The 16,197-nt window shown below is 67.0% G+C and overlaps 2 protein-coding genes across 4 annotated transcripts; both read right to left on the bottom strand.

Annotated features, from left to right (window-relative positions):
* Positions 1-611: 611 nt before the first annotated feature.
* On the bottom strand, positions 612-7,824 carry PRMT1 (protein arginine methyltransferase 1). Of its 3 annotated transcripts, XM_062177022.1 has the most exons (11): positions 7,718-7,813; positions 5,851-5,904; positions 5,170-5,271; positions 3,330-3,485; positions 3,181-3,244; positions 2,167-2,309; positions 1,928-2,015; positions 1,731-1,846; positions 1,423-1,573; positions 1,186-1,307; positions 612-907 (listed from the first exon to the last, which is right to left on the bottom strand). In XM_062177022.1, exons 1-11 carry the CDS (start codon positions 7,751-7,753, stop codon positions 824-826), a joined length of 1,116 nt encoding a protein of 371 aa, XP_062033006.1. In that variant the 5' UTR covers positions 7,754-7,813; the 3' UTR covers positions 612-823. The 3 variants fall into 3 exon arrangements, with proteins under 3 accessions (XP_062033006.1, XP_062033007.1, XP_062033008.1); XM_062177023.1 differs by lacking the exon at positions 5,851-5,904 and having other exon boundaries at positions 7,718-7,824; XM_062177024.1 differs by lacking the exons at positions 5,851-5,904; positions 7,718-7,813 and adding an exon at positions 5,462-5,560.
* Positions 7,825-10,143: 2,319 nt separating this feature from the next.
* Positions 10,144-16,187, bottom strand: BCL2L12 (BCL2 like 12). Its single transcript, XM_062176324.1, has 7 exons — positions 16,064-16,187; positions 14,954-15,068; positions 14,687-14,829; positions 12,683-12,769; positions 12,507-12,598; positions 11,747-12,034; positions 10,144-10,351 (listed from the first exon to the last, which is right to left on the bottom strand). Exons 2-7 carry the CDS (start codon positions 15,058-15,060, stop codon positions 10,301-10,303), a joined length of 768 nt encoding a protein of 255 aa, XP_062032308.1. The 5' UTR covers positions 15,061-15,068; positions 16,064-16,187; the 3' UTR covers positions 10,144-10,300.
* Positions 16,188-16,197: the final 10 nt, after the last annotated feature.

A 16,197-nucleotide genomic window follows, 5' to 3' on the forward strand; every position in this document is an offset into this window, starting at 1 on the left:
GGGCCAAACAGGCCGAAAGTCTAGGAGCACCAGCCACAGCACAACACAGGGGCTGCGCTGGCACCCGCCCCAGGAGGCCCCGCCCCTTTGAGGGCACCTGGAAGTGCAATGGGCTGCCGACACAGCAGCAGGCTGGGATACAGTAGCAGTTCCCAGGAAAAAAGGGAGGCCGTGGAGGGGGCTGCCTAGACAGACGGCAGTGGAGTCCTGGAGTCCCTGGGCCGGGGCCATCCGGGCCGCCTGGGGGGTACGGACGGAATGGAGATCATGAAGGGGGGCAGTGAGGACCCCCGGGCATGCCTGTGGAACCAAGGCAGGTAGGGCAGGCCCTGCCGACCTCTAGCTGTGTCAGGGCCTCCTCGGAGGGAAACTCCCCGGTCTCCAGCCCCCAGCCAGAGAGGAACTGAGATGTGGGTGGGGGGCGGTGTCTGGGAAGCCGAAGGCCTGGCCCAGCTGCGGGCAGCTGGAAGGCAGGAGTCCTGCCTGGCCATCACAGGGAGGCTGGGGCCCGACCCAGAGCGGGAAGCAGCAGCAGGCAGTTGGAGGGCGGAGCCTGAGACCGCGGCCCCCCCACCCCAGCCGGCGCCGACCCCACAAGGCGAGCTGCGTCCCAGCAGAGGATTTATTGGCGTAAATGCAACCATATAAAAACATAAGTTATGAAAAACACAGTCACGATGTGCCCTCCCCATCCCCCCAGCCCAGGCCCCTAAAACCCTCTTCTGTGGGAGGGAGGGAGAGGAAGGGGGAGCCCCGGAACCGCCTAGGAACGCCACGGGCCACGCAGGGCCGGCCGGCCGGGGCGGCAGACACTGGGCACCGCTCAGCGCATCCGGTAGTCGGTGGAGCAGGACAGCTCGCACAGCTGGCCCTTGAAGTCCAGGTCGATGGTGAAGTCCAGATCGCGCTGCGGAGAGGGGGCGGCCGTGAGGGGTGGGCCCAGGCTCAGCCCCGCACCCTGCCGTCCACGCCCGTCCGCACGCGCAGGCCCCTGACCCTGCCGCGGCCACAGCTCCACAGCACCTCCTCCCAGGAGCTCCGGCTGTGGCTCTAACGCAGGCTCCTGGAGCTGTGACAGGCGACACTGTGCCACCCGTGGTGGGGCAGCGATCCCTGCCAGCCCCCCACTCCCCGCACCCCCCAGCCCGGTCCGGCTGTGCCCCAGGCCCCCGGCCCGCGCCTCACGTTGTTCTTGGCGTTGGGCCGCATGCCGATGGTGCCGAAGATCTCCTCGCCCGTCTTCACCGTCAGGTAGTCCTCCATGTAGAATACGGTCTGCTTCCAGTGCGTGTACGGGGACTCGGGGCCTGGGGGCGGCGCGCGCTCAGCCCCGGGCCCGCCCGGCCCGCACCCCCCCACCGCGGGGAGGGTCCAGCCCACACCCCCCCTCCCCACAAGGGGAGGGCCCGGGGCGGCGCTCACTGGTGGAGAAGCCGGTGCGCTTGTGGCAGCGCGTGAACTCGATGTTGAAGTAGGCCACGAGCGCGTGCACGTAGTCGTTCCGCTTCACTTGCAGGCAGAAGGGCGAGGTGAAGGTCAGGTCCTCCACCTTCACGGTGTAGATGTCCACCTCCTGCGGGACAGGCCGCCTGAGGCCGCGCCCCATGCACAGCCTCGCCCCGCCGGCCCCGCCTCCGTCCTCCACGCCCCACGCACAGCCTCGCCCCTGCCCGCCCCCATCAGCCTCTCTGGGCCTCTCTGGTCCCCTGCGGTGGCCGCCCCGCCCTCACTTTGATGAGGCAGGCATTGGTGACCAGCTGCTTGGGGTCCACCACGTCCACCAGGGGCTCCTTGATGGCCACGTCTTTGATGCAGGACATGTCAAAGCCGTACACGTTCTCCCACCCTGCAGGCAGGCAGGAGGAGGGGTGAGCCCGCCGCAGCCCCGCCCCACCCCGCCCGCCCGCTGCACCGGGCCCGGGCTCACAGTGGATCTTGTAGTCTTTGTACTGGCGGTCCTCGATGGCTGTCACGTACAGGGTGGCGCGGTCGGGGAAGATGAGGCCGTCAGGTGCCTGCGGAGGGGGCAGGGGCAGCCGTGAAGGGAGCGCCCACCCCTCCACCCTGTCTACACCGCACACAGCCGCCAGAGGGCGCCGGAGGCAGAGCGCACAGCCATACGCGTGCGCATGCGCACCCGCCCTCCCAGCCGCCCCGGGGCCTCACCAGCCACTTGTCGCGGGCGTAGAGCACCGTGTTGAGCATGGACTCGTAGAAGAGGCAGTAGCCCATCCACTCGCTGATGATGATGTCCACCTTCTCCACGGGCAGCTCCACCTCCTCCACCTTCCCCTTGATGATGGCCACCACTGCGGGCGGGCGGGCGCCGTCAGCACCCTCCCCGGCTGCGGCCAGCCCTGGTCTTCAGACAGCAGAGCAGGCCGCCCCACGGGCGCGCCTCCCAGGCGGAAGAGGCCCTGCTGGGCCCTGCACCCACGCGGGGCACCCGGGTGGAGCTCCTGGCCCAGCCTGGGCTGTGGGGGCATCTGGGCATAACAGACGTCTCTCTCCCTCAGCCTTTCTAATGAATCCACGGAAGAATGCCTCTGCTCCCGGAAGCCTTCAGACCCGGGAGACCTCCCATCACCCCCCAGGCTCGCCGAGGCCGGGCCCTGCCCCCGTGGGAGGCCTCAGCTTGGCCCTGCCCTAGCTGCTGCAGGCCCTGGGGAGGGAGCCAGCGGGGCGCCTGCACGGACACAGCCACGGACCAGAACAGCATCTGGAGCAGCCAAAGAGCAAAAGGCAAAGGGCAATGGATTCGCACAAGATGCTGAGTGAGAAACGTGCACGAGGCCCGTGCTGTGGCGCAGCGGGAAAAGCGCCACCTGCAGCACCTGCATCCCACATGGGCACCGGTTCAAGTCCGGCTGCTCCACTTCCAATCCAGCTCCCTGCTATGGCCTGGGAAAGCAGTAGAAGATGCCCCAAGTCCCTGGGCCCCTGTACCCGTGTGGGAGGCCTGGAAGAAGCTCCTGGCTCCTGGCTTTGGCCTGGCCCAGCTCTGGCCATTGCGGCCATTCAGGGAGTGAACCAGTGGATGGAAGACCTCTCTCTCTCTCTCTGCCTCTCCCTCTCTAATTCTGAGTCTCTCTCTCAGCCGGGCGGCCAGCAGTCCCGCTCTGAGCTGTGCCCTGCGGACCGGGGGCCGCCCACTGCGTGCCCACAGCCCCCCCGGCTCACCGTGGTCTAACTTGTTGGCTTTGACGATCTTCACCGCGTAATCAGAGATACTGGAGCACTCGATCTGGGGGCCCAGACAGAAGGGTGAGCCCCCCGGCCAAGCCCCGGCCCTGGCCGCCCCCTGCCCGCCCAGACGCCCCGAGACTCACCCCGATGACCTTGCGTGCCCCGGCCTTGGCGGCGAACATGCAGAGGATGCCGGTGCCTGAGCCCACGTCCAGCACCACCTTGTCCTTGAACAGGTGCCGGTTGTGAAACATGGAGTTCCGGTACGTGAGCGTGCGCACCTCGTCTTTCAGCATCTCCTAGGGCGAGAGCAGGCGGCCACCGTGAGGGCGCCAGCCCCCCGCACAGCCGGGCTGCACGGCCGGGGGCTCTGAGCCCTGGAAACAACACGCCCGGAGGTCTGCACCTGTTTTCCTAGTATTAGTAAAAATCAGACCGGGGGAGTAAGCTCAGCTCAGCCGGGGTCTACCGCGGCCCCCAGCGTCACTGAGGGCCCCCTCTAGCAGCGCTCGGACAGGAACTGGAATGACGGAGACCACACAGCCCTGGCGCGGCGAGCCAAGCCACTGCAGCCACGCCAACACCACCTTGGACCCACAACCACAGTTCGAGTCCTGGCTGCTCCACTTCCAGTCCAGCTCCTGGCTAGTGCGTCTGGGGAGGCAGCCGAAGGTGGTGCAAGCACTTGGGCCACTGCCACCCATGTGGGAGACCTGGGTGGAGTCCAGGCTCCTGGTCTCGGCCGGGCCCAGCCCTGGCCTGTGGGGACTGAACCAGCAGGTGGAGGCTTCCCTTCCCTGTCACTCAGCTTCTCAAATTGGTAAGATAAACTGAAACAGGGGAAAGTGTAAGCACAGGGTGGTGTCTGCCACAGCACCGCCGTGCCTGGGGGAGTCCCGGCTCCGCTCCCACAGCCCAGGCAGGCAGCAGGTGACACGTGGGGGAGACCTGGGTGGAGCTCCTGGCTCCCGGCATCAGCCTGGCCCAGCCCTGGTGCTTATGAGCATTTGATGGGGCATCTCTGTCTCTCTGCCTTCCCCAGAGACTTTAAAAGATTTTTTAAATGTAGATTTAAAAAAAATACATCTATATGAACAATGCAATTTTATAATAAAAAAAGCAGAGCCGGTGCTGCGGCTCACTAGGGTAATCCTCCGCCTGCGGCGCCAGCACACCGGGTTCTAGTCCCGGTTGGGGCGCTGGTTCTGTCCCAGTTGCTTCTCTTCCAGTCCAGCTCTCTGCTGTGGCCCGGGAGTGCAGTGGAGGATGGCCCAGGTCCTTGGGCCCTGCACCCCATGGGACACCGGGAGGAGGCTCCTGATCAGCACAGCGCCGGCCGTAGTGGCTGTTTGTGGGGTGAACCAATGGAAGGAAGACCTTTCTCTCTGTCTCTCTCACTGTCTACTTGTCAAAAAAAAAAGCAGCCAAGGGAAGAACTTCCTGGAAATGTCACCCCAGCTGCATGGTCTCTCGATGAAATGGACTCGTGGGGCCGCTATCCCACTGCCGGTCACTAGAGGGTGGCAGAGACCGGCAGGCCGTGACCTCCGTGGCGGGCTCAGGCACGCATGCGCGCGCGCGCCCACCCAGGCTCAGGTCCTACAGAGCACCAGGCTTGGTCTCCAAGGTAACGGCTGGGCGAGCTGACCCAGGAGTACCAGCTGCGCAGGCGCAGCAGAGGGGCAGAGGTGGGCTGGCTGCCAGGGAGGCAGTGCGCTTGCTTGGGAAATTCAGCTCCATCCGTCCTCAACCCTTAGCCCAGCCAGACCTCACAGGCCTGCCCTTGGGTGGCCCGGATCGCATCCAGGGTGCCTGGGTTCCAGACCCCACGCCTCCTCTCTCCAGGCAGCCCCCCTAACAGGTGCTCATGGCGGTCCCGGCTCCTGGTGGCGCCAACCCTAGCTCCTGCAGGCACTGGGGCCAGTGAAAATGAAGATATGCAAATGTTCCCACACACACACACAGGCCTCAGGGCGCACTCACCTCGTGGATGCCGAAGTGGGCGTAGGAGTCAAAGTAGTAGTCTTTGGACGTCATGTCCTCGGCGTTGGGCTTCTCGCTGCCTTCGGCCTGGCCGCAGGACACCTGGCAGGGAGGGACGGAGCACGGTCAGATCCAGGGGCTCCGCCTCCCCGCCTTTCCCGAGACCCCCGAATCATAGCCGTGACGGCCCTGGAGTCCCCGCAGCCCCCACAACCTACGATCCCCGTTTGCCACGTCCAGGACCCCCCAGAGCACCGTCCAGGGGAGCGCGCGATGCCGCAGGCCCGCCTACCATCTCTCCAGTCTCTCTGCCCCCGTCTCTAGCTCAGCCCACAGCTGGGGAGGGGAGGGGAAGGCAGGACTGGGGCAGACGCGGGTTAGGGCCAGGGGGTTGGAGATGGAGTTAAGGAAGCAGCCACGGAACCGGGGGCCAGCAGGGGCCGTGACCCTGGAGGGGTTGGCACTAAGTGTGGCGGGGGCTTCTGGGGAAGCTGGTTTGAAGCCACAGGGACCACCGTGAGACCTGTGGGAGGGGCCAGAGACTTGTGTGGAGCTGCAGGTGGGGGCGGGTCTCAGAGCAAGACAGACTGACGTGGAGGTGCGGGTGGGAGGGGCCAGACAGGTGGCGGATGGGTTTATGTGCAGGTGCGGGTGGGAGGGGTCTCACAAAAGGATATTTACGTCGTCAAGAGGCGGCTGGAGGCTCATCCCATTAGCCAAGGTGGCTACAAAATTCTAGGAGAGAGTACAGGGAGAGAGGATTAGCTACGGGAGAGGCCAGGGAGGGCCAGTCTCTGGGGCAGTGGGATCCCTTCACTTTCCTGCTCCTGGCTGGGCACTGTGAGGAGGGAGTCAGTGATGGGGGGTGGTAAGAAAGGGAGGGGAGAAGTGGAGGGAGAAGCAGGGTCTCCTATCCCAGCTGTGGCTGGAGAGATGGCGGCCTGCCCCCACCCAGGCCGAGGGCCTGGCGCCCGCCGGGCACACGGGCAGCGCCAGCTGTCCCTCCCGCTCCTCACCTAATCCCCCCAGATTAGGTGACGCTTCCTCACACCCCAGCCCCGGTGCCCTGAATAGCTGGAGCGAGGGGGCGGCAGGGTGCGCCCCCAGGGCCTCCTGTCAGGCAGGATTCCAGGCGAGCGCTGGGCACGCGGCCACCCCCAGCACGAGCACCCCGGCTCCTGGCTCCCGCCGTGGCCTCAGGAAGCACCACACAAAACCAGGAAGAGCAGGAGCCGGGGGAGGCCCAGCCCCGCGAGGACGGCCTCACAGGTGGCCGTCTCCGCCACCAAGACCCTGAAGCCCCCACGTGGGACTTCCGGGGAAGTCACTTCCTCCACTCTCCCCAGGAGAGCCAAGGGGGCCCCGCGGGGCAGCGAGAGCTGCACCCCCATCCCAAGAACGCTACAAGGGGTGACGGCCCGCCACGCCACACCTCTTCAGATGGGCCAAGTCCCAGGCCACGGCCCACCTGGCTCCAGGCCCTCTCCCCGAATTCTCCCAAGCCAGCGGTGTCGAATACCACCCATGCATGGCACCAGCACTCTGCCCCGGCCGGGGAGGGCTTGCAACCACCCAAACTGGTACCTCCCCCCGACGGCTGCACAGGGCCGAAATCTCGCTGCAAACCAGGACCCTCCGTCAGGCCGGGCAAGGTCATCTCCCACGCTCACACACGCGGGAACCCAGCGGACACGGCTCACAACCCGCGCACGCGTGTGTTTCGCATCCCACCGCCTTCCCGGCCAACACTCTCCCCCCGCCCACCCTGGAGGCCTCCAGCGGGGAGGTGGGCTTGCAGACACGCCCATGAAGAAGGTCCCTCCCACGCGCCGAGAACTGGCCACCAGGGGGTGCGCGGCGCCCTATCGGGGAGATCTCCATCTAGGTGCCCCCCCACCGCCACAGGGAGGTCACAGGGGCATGACCCATCCCCCAGCTCCCGAAGCCCCGGCCCGGGGAGAACCGGGGGCACAGGAGGAGGAGGTGGGGGGGCTGCAATTCTCCATCGCTCTCCCACCCCGCGCTGAGGTCCCTGGCCCCGGTGTGCAGGGTGGAGCAGCGCAGCCCCCCCCCCCAAGACTCCTTCCGAGGGGCCGGTCCGCAGCACACCCCACCCCAGCGCGTGCACCACGGTCCCCGGGGAGCAGCCCTGGAGGGGCTCTGCGGCTCCCACCGGACCCCCTCCTCCGGGCGGGGGCGGGGCCTTTGTCCCGCACGTGGAGTCCGCTGGGCCACCGGGATCGGCACACCCCCTCCCCACCCACCGCGCCGCAGCCACGTGGGGGCCCGGCCGGAAGCGCCCCCGGCCCTCCTCCACGTGGGAGGGGGGATGAGCCCCTCGGCTCAGCCGAGTACCGAAGGCCCCAGAAAGCGAGGGAACCCCCCAACTCCAGCGATACCCTCAGATCCGGAGCACTCGCCGCTCTCTCCGCGCGGCCAGGGCCCCTTTTAGCCCCACTTCGGCGACTCAGAGCCCCCTCCCCGCCACGGGAGCGTAAAACGCCGACGCCAGGCCGCCCCCATCCCCGGCGGCGCTCCGGGCTCTCACCTCCATGATGCAGTTCGCGGCCTCGGCTGCCGCCATCTTCACCCGCACCTACTCCTCCTCCGGCAGCCGAGACCCCCCCCTTTCTCCTCACTCCCCCGGGACCGCCTTATACCGGAGGGTCGACGACACGCCTACCGCTACCGCGCTAGGAGATTTCATTGGCAACGGCGGCGGCCCGTCTGAAAATACCGTGTAGCAATTGGGTGCCGAAGACGCCCGTCAAAGACCAGGGCCCTCCCAGTCTGGCGGTCACAGCCCCGCCCCCTTAAGTCGACTGGGATGGGAGAAGCTGCCTGTCCATCTCAAGAACCCCGTCTACTGATTGGACAAAGTTAACCAGGAGTGTCCGCCCAGCACCTCCTCAAAACTTCCCGGCGGTCCTCGCGCTAAGCGGACGTCTTGAAGCAGAGCTGTCCATCAACGAAATGACCCGCCACCTGATCGCCGCTATTGGCGAAGCTGGAAGGTGACGTCACCGGGCCTCTGGCTAGCTCTGGCCGAGCGGCGGCCCTCAAGGAGAACACGGCAATTGGCCCGCGAGGAGCGAGCCAGACCGGCCTTTCGGCACCAGCGATTGGCTCAGAGGAACTGCCACTCATCGTCCGTCCGGTGGGTCCTGGCAGCTCGCGGGGCGTCCTGCAGGAGCCGGGAGCCCGTGCCCGTTCACCCGGGGACAGGAACGGACGCGGCGCGAGGCCCCGAGGCAGGGAGGGCTTGCTAGGAGCCAGGCGTGGGTGCCTGTCACCCGCGCCCCGTCCTTAACGGCGCCAGGCCTGGGACCCAGCAGCCCCCTCTGAGCCGCCGGGCCTTCGCCACGTCCCGCCTCCTGCCAGGAACGCCCTCCTCTCTTTGTCTGGCCGGCACCCAGCGGTCAGTGCGGGCGTCCGGCTCTGCCGCCTCCGGGAAGCCCTCCCGGATCTACACGCACGCACGCAGTGGAAGCTAATGCCGGGCGCTGAGTGCGTGCACCCCGCGGCAGTCCTCGGGCCGGCGCCTCTCCACGCCCCGGCGGGCTTCCCGCCCGGTCCTCCGAGCACGGGGAGATTCCCTGGATGACTTCTTCATCAGCTCGCCTCCCGCTCTCCGGGGCTCCCCGCGTCCGAGCGCCGGGCCCCCGCCCCTGCCTCCCACCCGCTCCCAGCACCCCCGAGGGAAGAGGCAGAGAGCGCGAGCGAGCACTCTCCCGCTGCCTGGGTCTCCGCCCCAGATGTCCCACAAAGGCCAGGGCCAGAAGCTGGGCGCCTGGAACTCCGTCCCGGCCTCCCACGTGGGTGGGGGCCCCGCTGCTGCCTCCCAGGGTCTGCGTTGCAGTAGGGGCCTGGAGCTGGAGCCGGGCTTGGAGGGCGGGGTGTAGGGCCGCGTCGGTTAGGCTGAACGCCCGCCCCTCAGATTTAAGTGAATGTAGCCCCTCCCCCAGCACGCCGTGGCTGAGGGATCGCACAGAGCAGTCCAGGGGGCCAAAGGCCGTGTTTCCATCCCAGGAAGTAGGATGGAAACATCCGGGGTTCGGCTAAGCCAGCTGTGTTCGAGGTGCAGGTCACGGACATTAACGCGCACCCGGCTTACATAGGTGGCAGGTGGGTGCGGTGGGCAGCGCTGGGCCAGGCGGGAGCCGGGAACCGCACCTGGCTCTCCCAGGCCGTCCTGCAGGGAGCTGGACACGAACGAGGTTCACATGGGGGCTCCACCCGCTACGCCACAGCGCCAGCCCCTGGGGCAGGAACTTAAACTCCCGCCTGTTTGGGCCTGGCTGGGCCAGACGGAAGCCACGTGGGGCTCCCAGGGGGCGGCAGGGACCTGGTGTCTGGGTCACTGCCCCGGCACACATTCAGAGCTGGATAAAGTGGAGGAGCTAGGACCTGAGCCGGCACTCCGGAGAGCGCTGGCAGGAGGCCCCCCTTGTGCACCCGGGCCACCGCACAGCCTTCCAGGCCGGAAGTCGAGCTCACCCACGGAAGATACAAAGTTGAAAACGCAGGACACAAAGTAGCGGCTGCAGGACAGGCCGACACAAAGTGCCCGCCTGCGGGACCCCATTCCTGCCCTTCCCGGGAATCAGCTCTGGGCCAGGAGCTCCACAGGCTGCACTGGACCGGAAGCCCAGGCTTTGACACACTCTGGGCGGAAACCCGCTGGTCCACAGGTAGAGGAGAAGCCAGGAAAAAGGTTGGGGGGCAGCGTCCTAGACCCCCAGGAAGGCAGAGGGTAACTTCCTGCAGGGCTAACAGCCCAGAGCCGGACCGGAAGCGCTCACAGACGTCCTCCGACCCCGGCTCGGCCTGCAGCTCGCGGGTTCCGCGGGAGCACCCCCAGAATGGCCGGGATGGTCCTTCCCTGGGTCTGGACCCCACGCCAGCACTGAGCCACATCTCTACTCAGAACTTCCTTCTCCAGGAAAGAACAAATAACGAAATGTTTTTTGGCCTTTTTAATATGAAAAGTGTTTAAACACATTCTTTTTTTGGCAAAAACAGGTAGGGCAGCCACCACCCCACCGCCCTGAGTGGAAGAGGAAGGCTTGGAGAGCCCACGGCGAAGGCAGGGGCGTGAGGTCCAGTCCGGCAACGGTTTCGGGGGAAGAGCTCAGTCCAAGGGCAAGTTCAAGTCCACGGGGGAAACGGCCAGGATGCCCTCCTGGGGGAGAAATGCAGCCCCGTGAGCACAGCCCAGTGAGGTCACAGCCAGGGCAGGCGCCGGGCAGAGACCCGCGGCCGGCCCAGCCCTGGCACTGTAACCACTGGGGTTGTGACTTTGTGTCCAAATCTCCACTCCAAACCCTGGGGAGGGGGTTTTCCTCCCAGCCCCAGGAGAAGGCGATCGGACCACCCCACCAGGCGGCTCTGGGGGCTGGGACCATCTCCGGATTACAAGGCCCAGCGACACCTGGCTTCTTCCCCCGCTCAGCACTGCTGGGGCCGGCAGGCCTCACTCCTAACTGGGCCACTCCGGTCCCCTCCGCTCCTGAGTGGGTCCCCGCGGGGCCCTCCGCGTGGCTGTGCGAGGAGGCGGTGGGGCCGAGTGGGAGCTGGTCAGGTCACTGGGAGTGCACATAGGCGGTTCTGTGGGATGAGCTTGGTGCTCGCGAGAGGGCTGACAGGAGAGCCGGGGCCGGCCCCCGCCGTGCCCTAGTCGCATCTGGGCCCAGCCCGCTAAGGTCTTAGCCAGGGAGATTGGGAAACCGGTGCTGTGGCCCACAAGACCGGCAAGACTTTTGCTCGCGATGCACCCAGCCTCAGGTTTTGCTGTAGCAATGGAAATGGACGCCCACAGGCGCCGCCTGCCCCGTCTCCAGGAGCTCGGTGCCTCTGCGCAGCTGCCCGGGCCGCATCCCTGCCTCGCCCGGCCCATTCGCCCACCAGCTCCGCTCGGCCTCCGGGCTAAGCCCAGGCTCCGCCGCTGCCCTCCCCCACTCTGCCTCCAGGGGGCGCCTGTCAACCCCCACAGGTCACTTCCCTCGCTGCAGCCGCGGCTCAGAGGCCTGCAGGGGGTGGGTGCCCCTGCTGCTCTCACCTCTCCTCGCCCCTGTGCACACCCCGCCCCAGCCCTACCCGCCTCTTCCTCCCCGTGCCCCACTCCTGCCGATCTGGGAAGCCACGGCTACACTCGCAGAGCCTGGCCCGCCCTGAGCCGGGCATTGGAGACAAGGCCGCGATCGGCAGTCGGGGAGGAACAGGAGTGGACCGGGGCGGCCTCCGACTCAGGTGGGGACAGGGAAGGGCGGCACGGGGGAGCAGACCAGGAGGGGCGAGGCAGGGGCTCGGGGAAGGGCGTTCGTGCGGAGGTGGCCGGCGGGACAGCCGCAGCCGGTGAGCACACAAATGCCCACGGCGCCCACAGCGCCCCGGGGAGGTGGCACCACGGCCCTGCCCACGCTAGAGCCGCAGAAGCCCGGGGTGGAGGAGGGGCAGTCACACATCTGGGGCTCAACCCTGAGTCTACACGGGGGTCCGGGCAGGTGGCGCGTGGGCGAGGACACTTGGAGGTGCAGGGTCGCGGGAGGATGCCGCCCCCTCCCTGCCCGCGGCTCACCCAGCCCCCGTGCGCCTGGATCCAGGGTGCGAAGCTGTGCACGTGCTCCACGCTGAGCCCCGCCAGCGTGCCCCCGAGGTGGGCCACGCGCCGGCTCAGCTCCATGGCCAAGGCCAGGCGGGCCAGGGGCTCCGGGGAAGGTGGCGGGGGGCCCGGGCAAGGCAAGGAGGGGCTCGCGCGGCTCGGCCGGGGGCTGCCCTCGCGGCTGGAGAACAGCTCCACCAGCCGGGCGAAAGAGGCGGTGGACAGGCGGGCCAGCTTCTGGCGCAGGGCAGGGTCCGAGGCCAGCTGTGGGATAGAGGGGGAGGAGGCCCTGTCAACCAGGGAGGAGACTGGGAGGCGTGGCTCCCTGGTTCGGGCCAGTTCTAGAGGCCGCACGCTAAGCCACACCCCACCCATCGCATCGGCCAATCCCAAGCCGGACTCCGTGCCCGAATAGCTCCTGAGGGCGGCCTAGAACCCACACCCCGCCCAGTTCTCCACGGCCAATCGGGCTACAAACCCGGTGGGCTCCCATAGCCAGGGTCTCCGAGGCTGAGGCCGGGCTAAGGTCGAGGGTACCACGTGCTCTGCCCAAGCGCCTGAACCAATCAGCTTCCAGCACAGAGCCGGCGGGCCCTCGGGCAGCCCAAGCCAGGCCCCTACTGTGGTCCAGCACACCTTAGACCCCCACTCCTCCCCTCCCCCACCCCTTTCCCCTCCCTCTGCAGGCCTGGGTGGGTTTGGGCTCCTGTCCTCGCCAGGGGAGGGGCCGTGTTACCTCCTGGTTGATGACTTCCGCCTCCTCCTCCAGCAGGGCCACCAGCCTGCGTAGCACGGCCTCCTTCTCCGTGGCCGGGGGGTCCTGCAGCTCTGGGGGCAGGCGAGAGTTTGGCTGGGGAGGAACCCTGGCCACCCTCCCCCCGCCCTGCCTCCCGAAGGTGCCTCGGGCCTCACCTGGGCTAGGCGGGGATCTTAGCTGCTCTTGGACCAACGCGTCCAGCCGCTGGGCCACCAGGGTGTAGAAGTCCGCAGGAGCTGGGCCTGCAGCAAACACAGCCGTGCCGGCGCGGGGGCCGAGCCTTCGCGAGCTCCCCTCCTAGGGCACCCCCGCGACGGGGCCAGCGTCCCCGATCGGAAAACCCAAACTCCAGAGCGGCTCACAGAGAAGGGCGTGCTGTTTGGGAGGCCGGCAGCCCCCCGGGGGCCCGGCTGGAGCCCTGCTGCCCGTCACTCAGCCTTTCAAGTCAATCCATCTTCGTGTAAGAATAGAGAGAAGGCCTTTAGCCTAGCAGCTAAGGCGCCTGCACGGCATATCAGAGTACCCGGGTTCCAGTCCCAGCGCCGGCCACCAATTCCAGGCCCCTGTGAGGCACACGCTAGGAGGCAGCAGCAATGGCTTCGGGGACTGGGGGAGTGAACCAGTAGACGGGAACTAGCTCTCTCTCTTTCTACCTCTCAACTAACTTTTTAAAAAGATTTTTATTTATTTATTTAGAGAGGCAGAGTTACAGACAGTGAGAGACAGAGAGAAAGGTCTTCCTTCCCGTTGGTTCACTCCCCAGATGGCCACAATGGCTGGAGCTGTGCCGATCCAAAGCCAGGAGCCAGGAGCTTCTTCCGGGTCTCCCATGTGGGTGCAGGGGCCCAAGGACTTGGGCCATCTTCTGCTTTCCCGGCCACAGCAGAGAGCTGAACTGGAAGTGGAGCAGCCGGGACTAGAACCAACGCCCATATGGGATGCCGGCACCATGGGCTGAGGATTAACCCACTGCACCACGCTGGCCCCTCAACTAATTTTCTTTATGATGTGTTTATTTGAAAGGCAGAAACACAGAGCGAGAGTAAGACAGTGAAAGAGAGAAGGTGAGATTTCCACCCTCTGGGTCACTCCTCAAATGGCTGCAACGGCCCAGGCGTGGCCAGGCGGACGCCAGGAGGCAGGCTCTGCAGCCAGCTCTCTCCCACGTGGGGCAGGAACTCGGCGACCTGACCTCCTGGGTGCAGCGGTGGGAGCTGAGCTGGGCTGGACGTGAAGCCGGGCGCAGGCAGGCTCTCCGCTCGGGGTGGGGGTGGGGGTCCCAAGCACAGCTTAACCTGCCCCTCCGGTCAATCTGTTATGTTTCAAAAGGAATTCGGAGTAGCTTTAGATTTCAGATTATGGGCCGGCGCCATGGCTCACTAGGCTAATCCTCCGCCTGCGGCGCTGGCACAACGGGTTCTAGTCCCAGTTGGGGCGCCGGATTCTGTCCCGGTTGCCCCTCTTCCAGGCCAGCTCTCTGCTGTGGCCCGGGAAGGCAGTGGAGGATGGCCCAAGTGCTTGGGCCCTGCACCCCATGGGAGACCAGGAGAAGCACCTGGCTCCTGGCTTCGGATCAGCGCAGTGCGCCGGCCATAGCGGCCATTGGAGGGTGAACCAACGGCAAAAAGGAAGACCTTTCTCTCTGTCTCTCTCTCTCAGTATCCACTCTGCCTGTCAAAAAAAAAAAAAAAGATTTCAGATTATGGATGCTCCGCCAGTAAAGTTTGTGCCAATATTCTGCAATCCAGAAAACTTCCCAGATCGGAAGCCCTTCTCGTCCGGGCATCTCGGGACCTGCGGACTGATCCCAGCACGCGTCGCCCCAGCTGCCCGGGCTCACTGAGCAGAGCTCTGCAGGCCGTGCCGGCGCCAGGTGGATGACTGCCCACCACCTGTGCCGCACAGCACCAGGGAGGGGACAGTCTGAGCAGCCAAAGCACCCAGGGCTCCGGCCTCCCTGTCGGGGGTGCTGGGGGCTGCAAAGTCCAACAGGGCGGAGACCCGTGTGGACGGGGAGAGGTGCAGAGGGGCCACGGTCCCTCCCGCTGTCCACCCGGAGAACTGGGGGGGGGGGGGGCGGAGCGGGAACCCGGCGCTAGGACCGCATCCTGCCTGCGTTCTGGGACTGCCAGTCCCACAGGCGGTCAGGAAGGGCTTACCCGGCTCCGAGCCATAGCAGGGGCGGAGGGGCAGGGAGGAAGGCCGAGGGGACTCAGGGGGGGCGGCTGCTCGCCCCAGGGGGCACGGAAGACATCTGCGGAGGCGGCTCAGGAAGTCTGTCGGCTCCTCCGGGGCGGGGTTCCTGGGGAGGGGGACCTCAGAGTGACCCCGGGGGGCCCCTGGGGACAGTCCCTCGTTCCTGCCCGCTGAGGATCTCTCCCTCGCTGGACAGAGACGGACTGAGTGCGAGAGGGGGTCCCTCTTACCTGGGTGGGGTGCGGCTGGGGGCCTCGGCAGCCTCGCCCCTCCTCAGGAAGGCAGCCAGGACCCTCAGCGTGTCCTCGCGGAGCGCCAGCTCCTCCGAGCCCGCCATGGAGGCACCTGGTGGGGGGGGAGGCTGAGGAGCTGGCGGCTGGGGCCCAAGCCCCCCGGCCCTGAATGAAGAGAGGCCCGCAGTCCTGGGCCCCAAAGGGAGGACGGAGCCGAGGGCTGGGGCCCAAGCCCCCCGGCCCTGAATGAAGAGAGGCCCGCAGTCCCGGGCCCCAGAGGGAGGACGGAGCCGAGGGCTGGGGCCCAAGCCCCCCGGCCCTGAATGAAGAGAGGCCCGCAGTCCCGGGCCCCAGAGGGAGGACGGAGCCGAGGGCTGGGGCCCAAGCCCCCCGGCCCTGAATGAAGAGAGGCCCGCAGTCCCGGGCCCCAGAGGGAGGACGGAGCCGAGGGCTGGGGCCCAAGCCCCCCGGCCCTGAGTGAAGAGAGGCCCGCAGTCCCGGGCCCCAGAGGGAGGACGGAGCCGAGGGCTGGGGCCCAAGCCCCCCGGCCCTGAATGAAGAGAGGCCCGCAGTCCCGGGCCCCAGAGGGAGGACGGAGCCGAGGGCTGGGGCCCAAGCCCCCCGTCCCTGAGTGAAGAGAGGCCCGCAGTCCTGGGCCCCAGAGGGAGGACGGAGCCGAGGGTCTCGGGACCCTAACTCCTGAGTCCCCCAGAGGGAAAAGTGCGATGAGAACCAACTGCTCTATCCCGGGAAAGGAGCGGCCCGGGGCCGGGGCTCCCAGCTCCAAGGGAGGAGGGGGCTGGGGGCCCGGACTCGGGGCCGCGAGGGGGAAAGGGGCTTTCTCGAGGATGCTGAGGAAGCATATGCCAAGCTTAGCCGTCCTTAGAGGACCGGGAACTACCAATCCCAGCAGGCCCCGCAGAGGACGAGCGCGGAGCGAAGGGAGTGTGTGCCACGAAGCCTGCTGGGAGATGTAGTTCCGACCACCACGCTGGCACGTTGGGGACCCCCGGCCCTGGGACATGGGAGAAGCGGCGCTGAGGTACCCGCTCCAGGGTCCCGGCCCGAGTCACACTTCATCCCAGCCGTGGGCAACACCCCACTCACCTGGCCCAGCGCCCCGCTGCCGCAGCCGCCTCCCCTCAAGTCACGCAAACTTTTCTAGTAGTTCAACTTTCCCGCGCCTGCGCACTGGGCCAGGTGGGTAACCGCCCCCAACGTGGAGGGGGCGGGGCGCTGGG

Source organism: Lepus europaeus, chromosome 19, assembly GCF_033115175.1.
Source record: "Lepus europaeus isolate LE1 chromosome 19, mLepTim1.pri, whole genome shotgun sequence".
Taxonomy (NCBI): domain Eukaryota; kingdom Metazoa; phylum Chordata; class Mammalia; order Lagomorpha; family Leporidae; genus Lepus; species Lepus europaeus.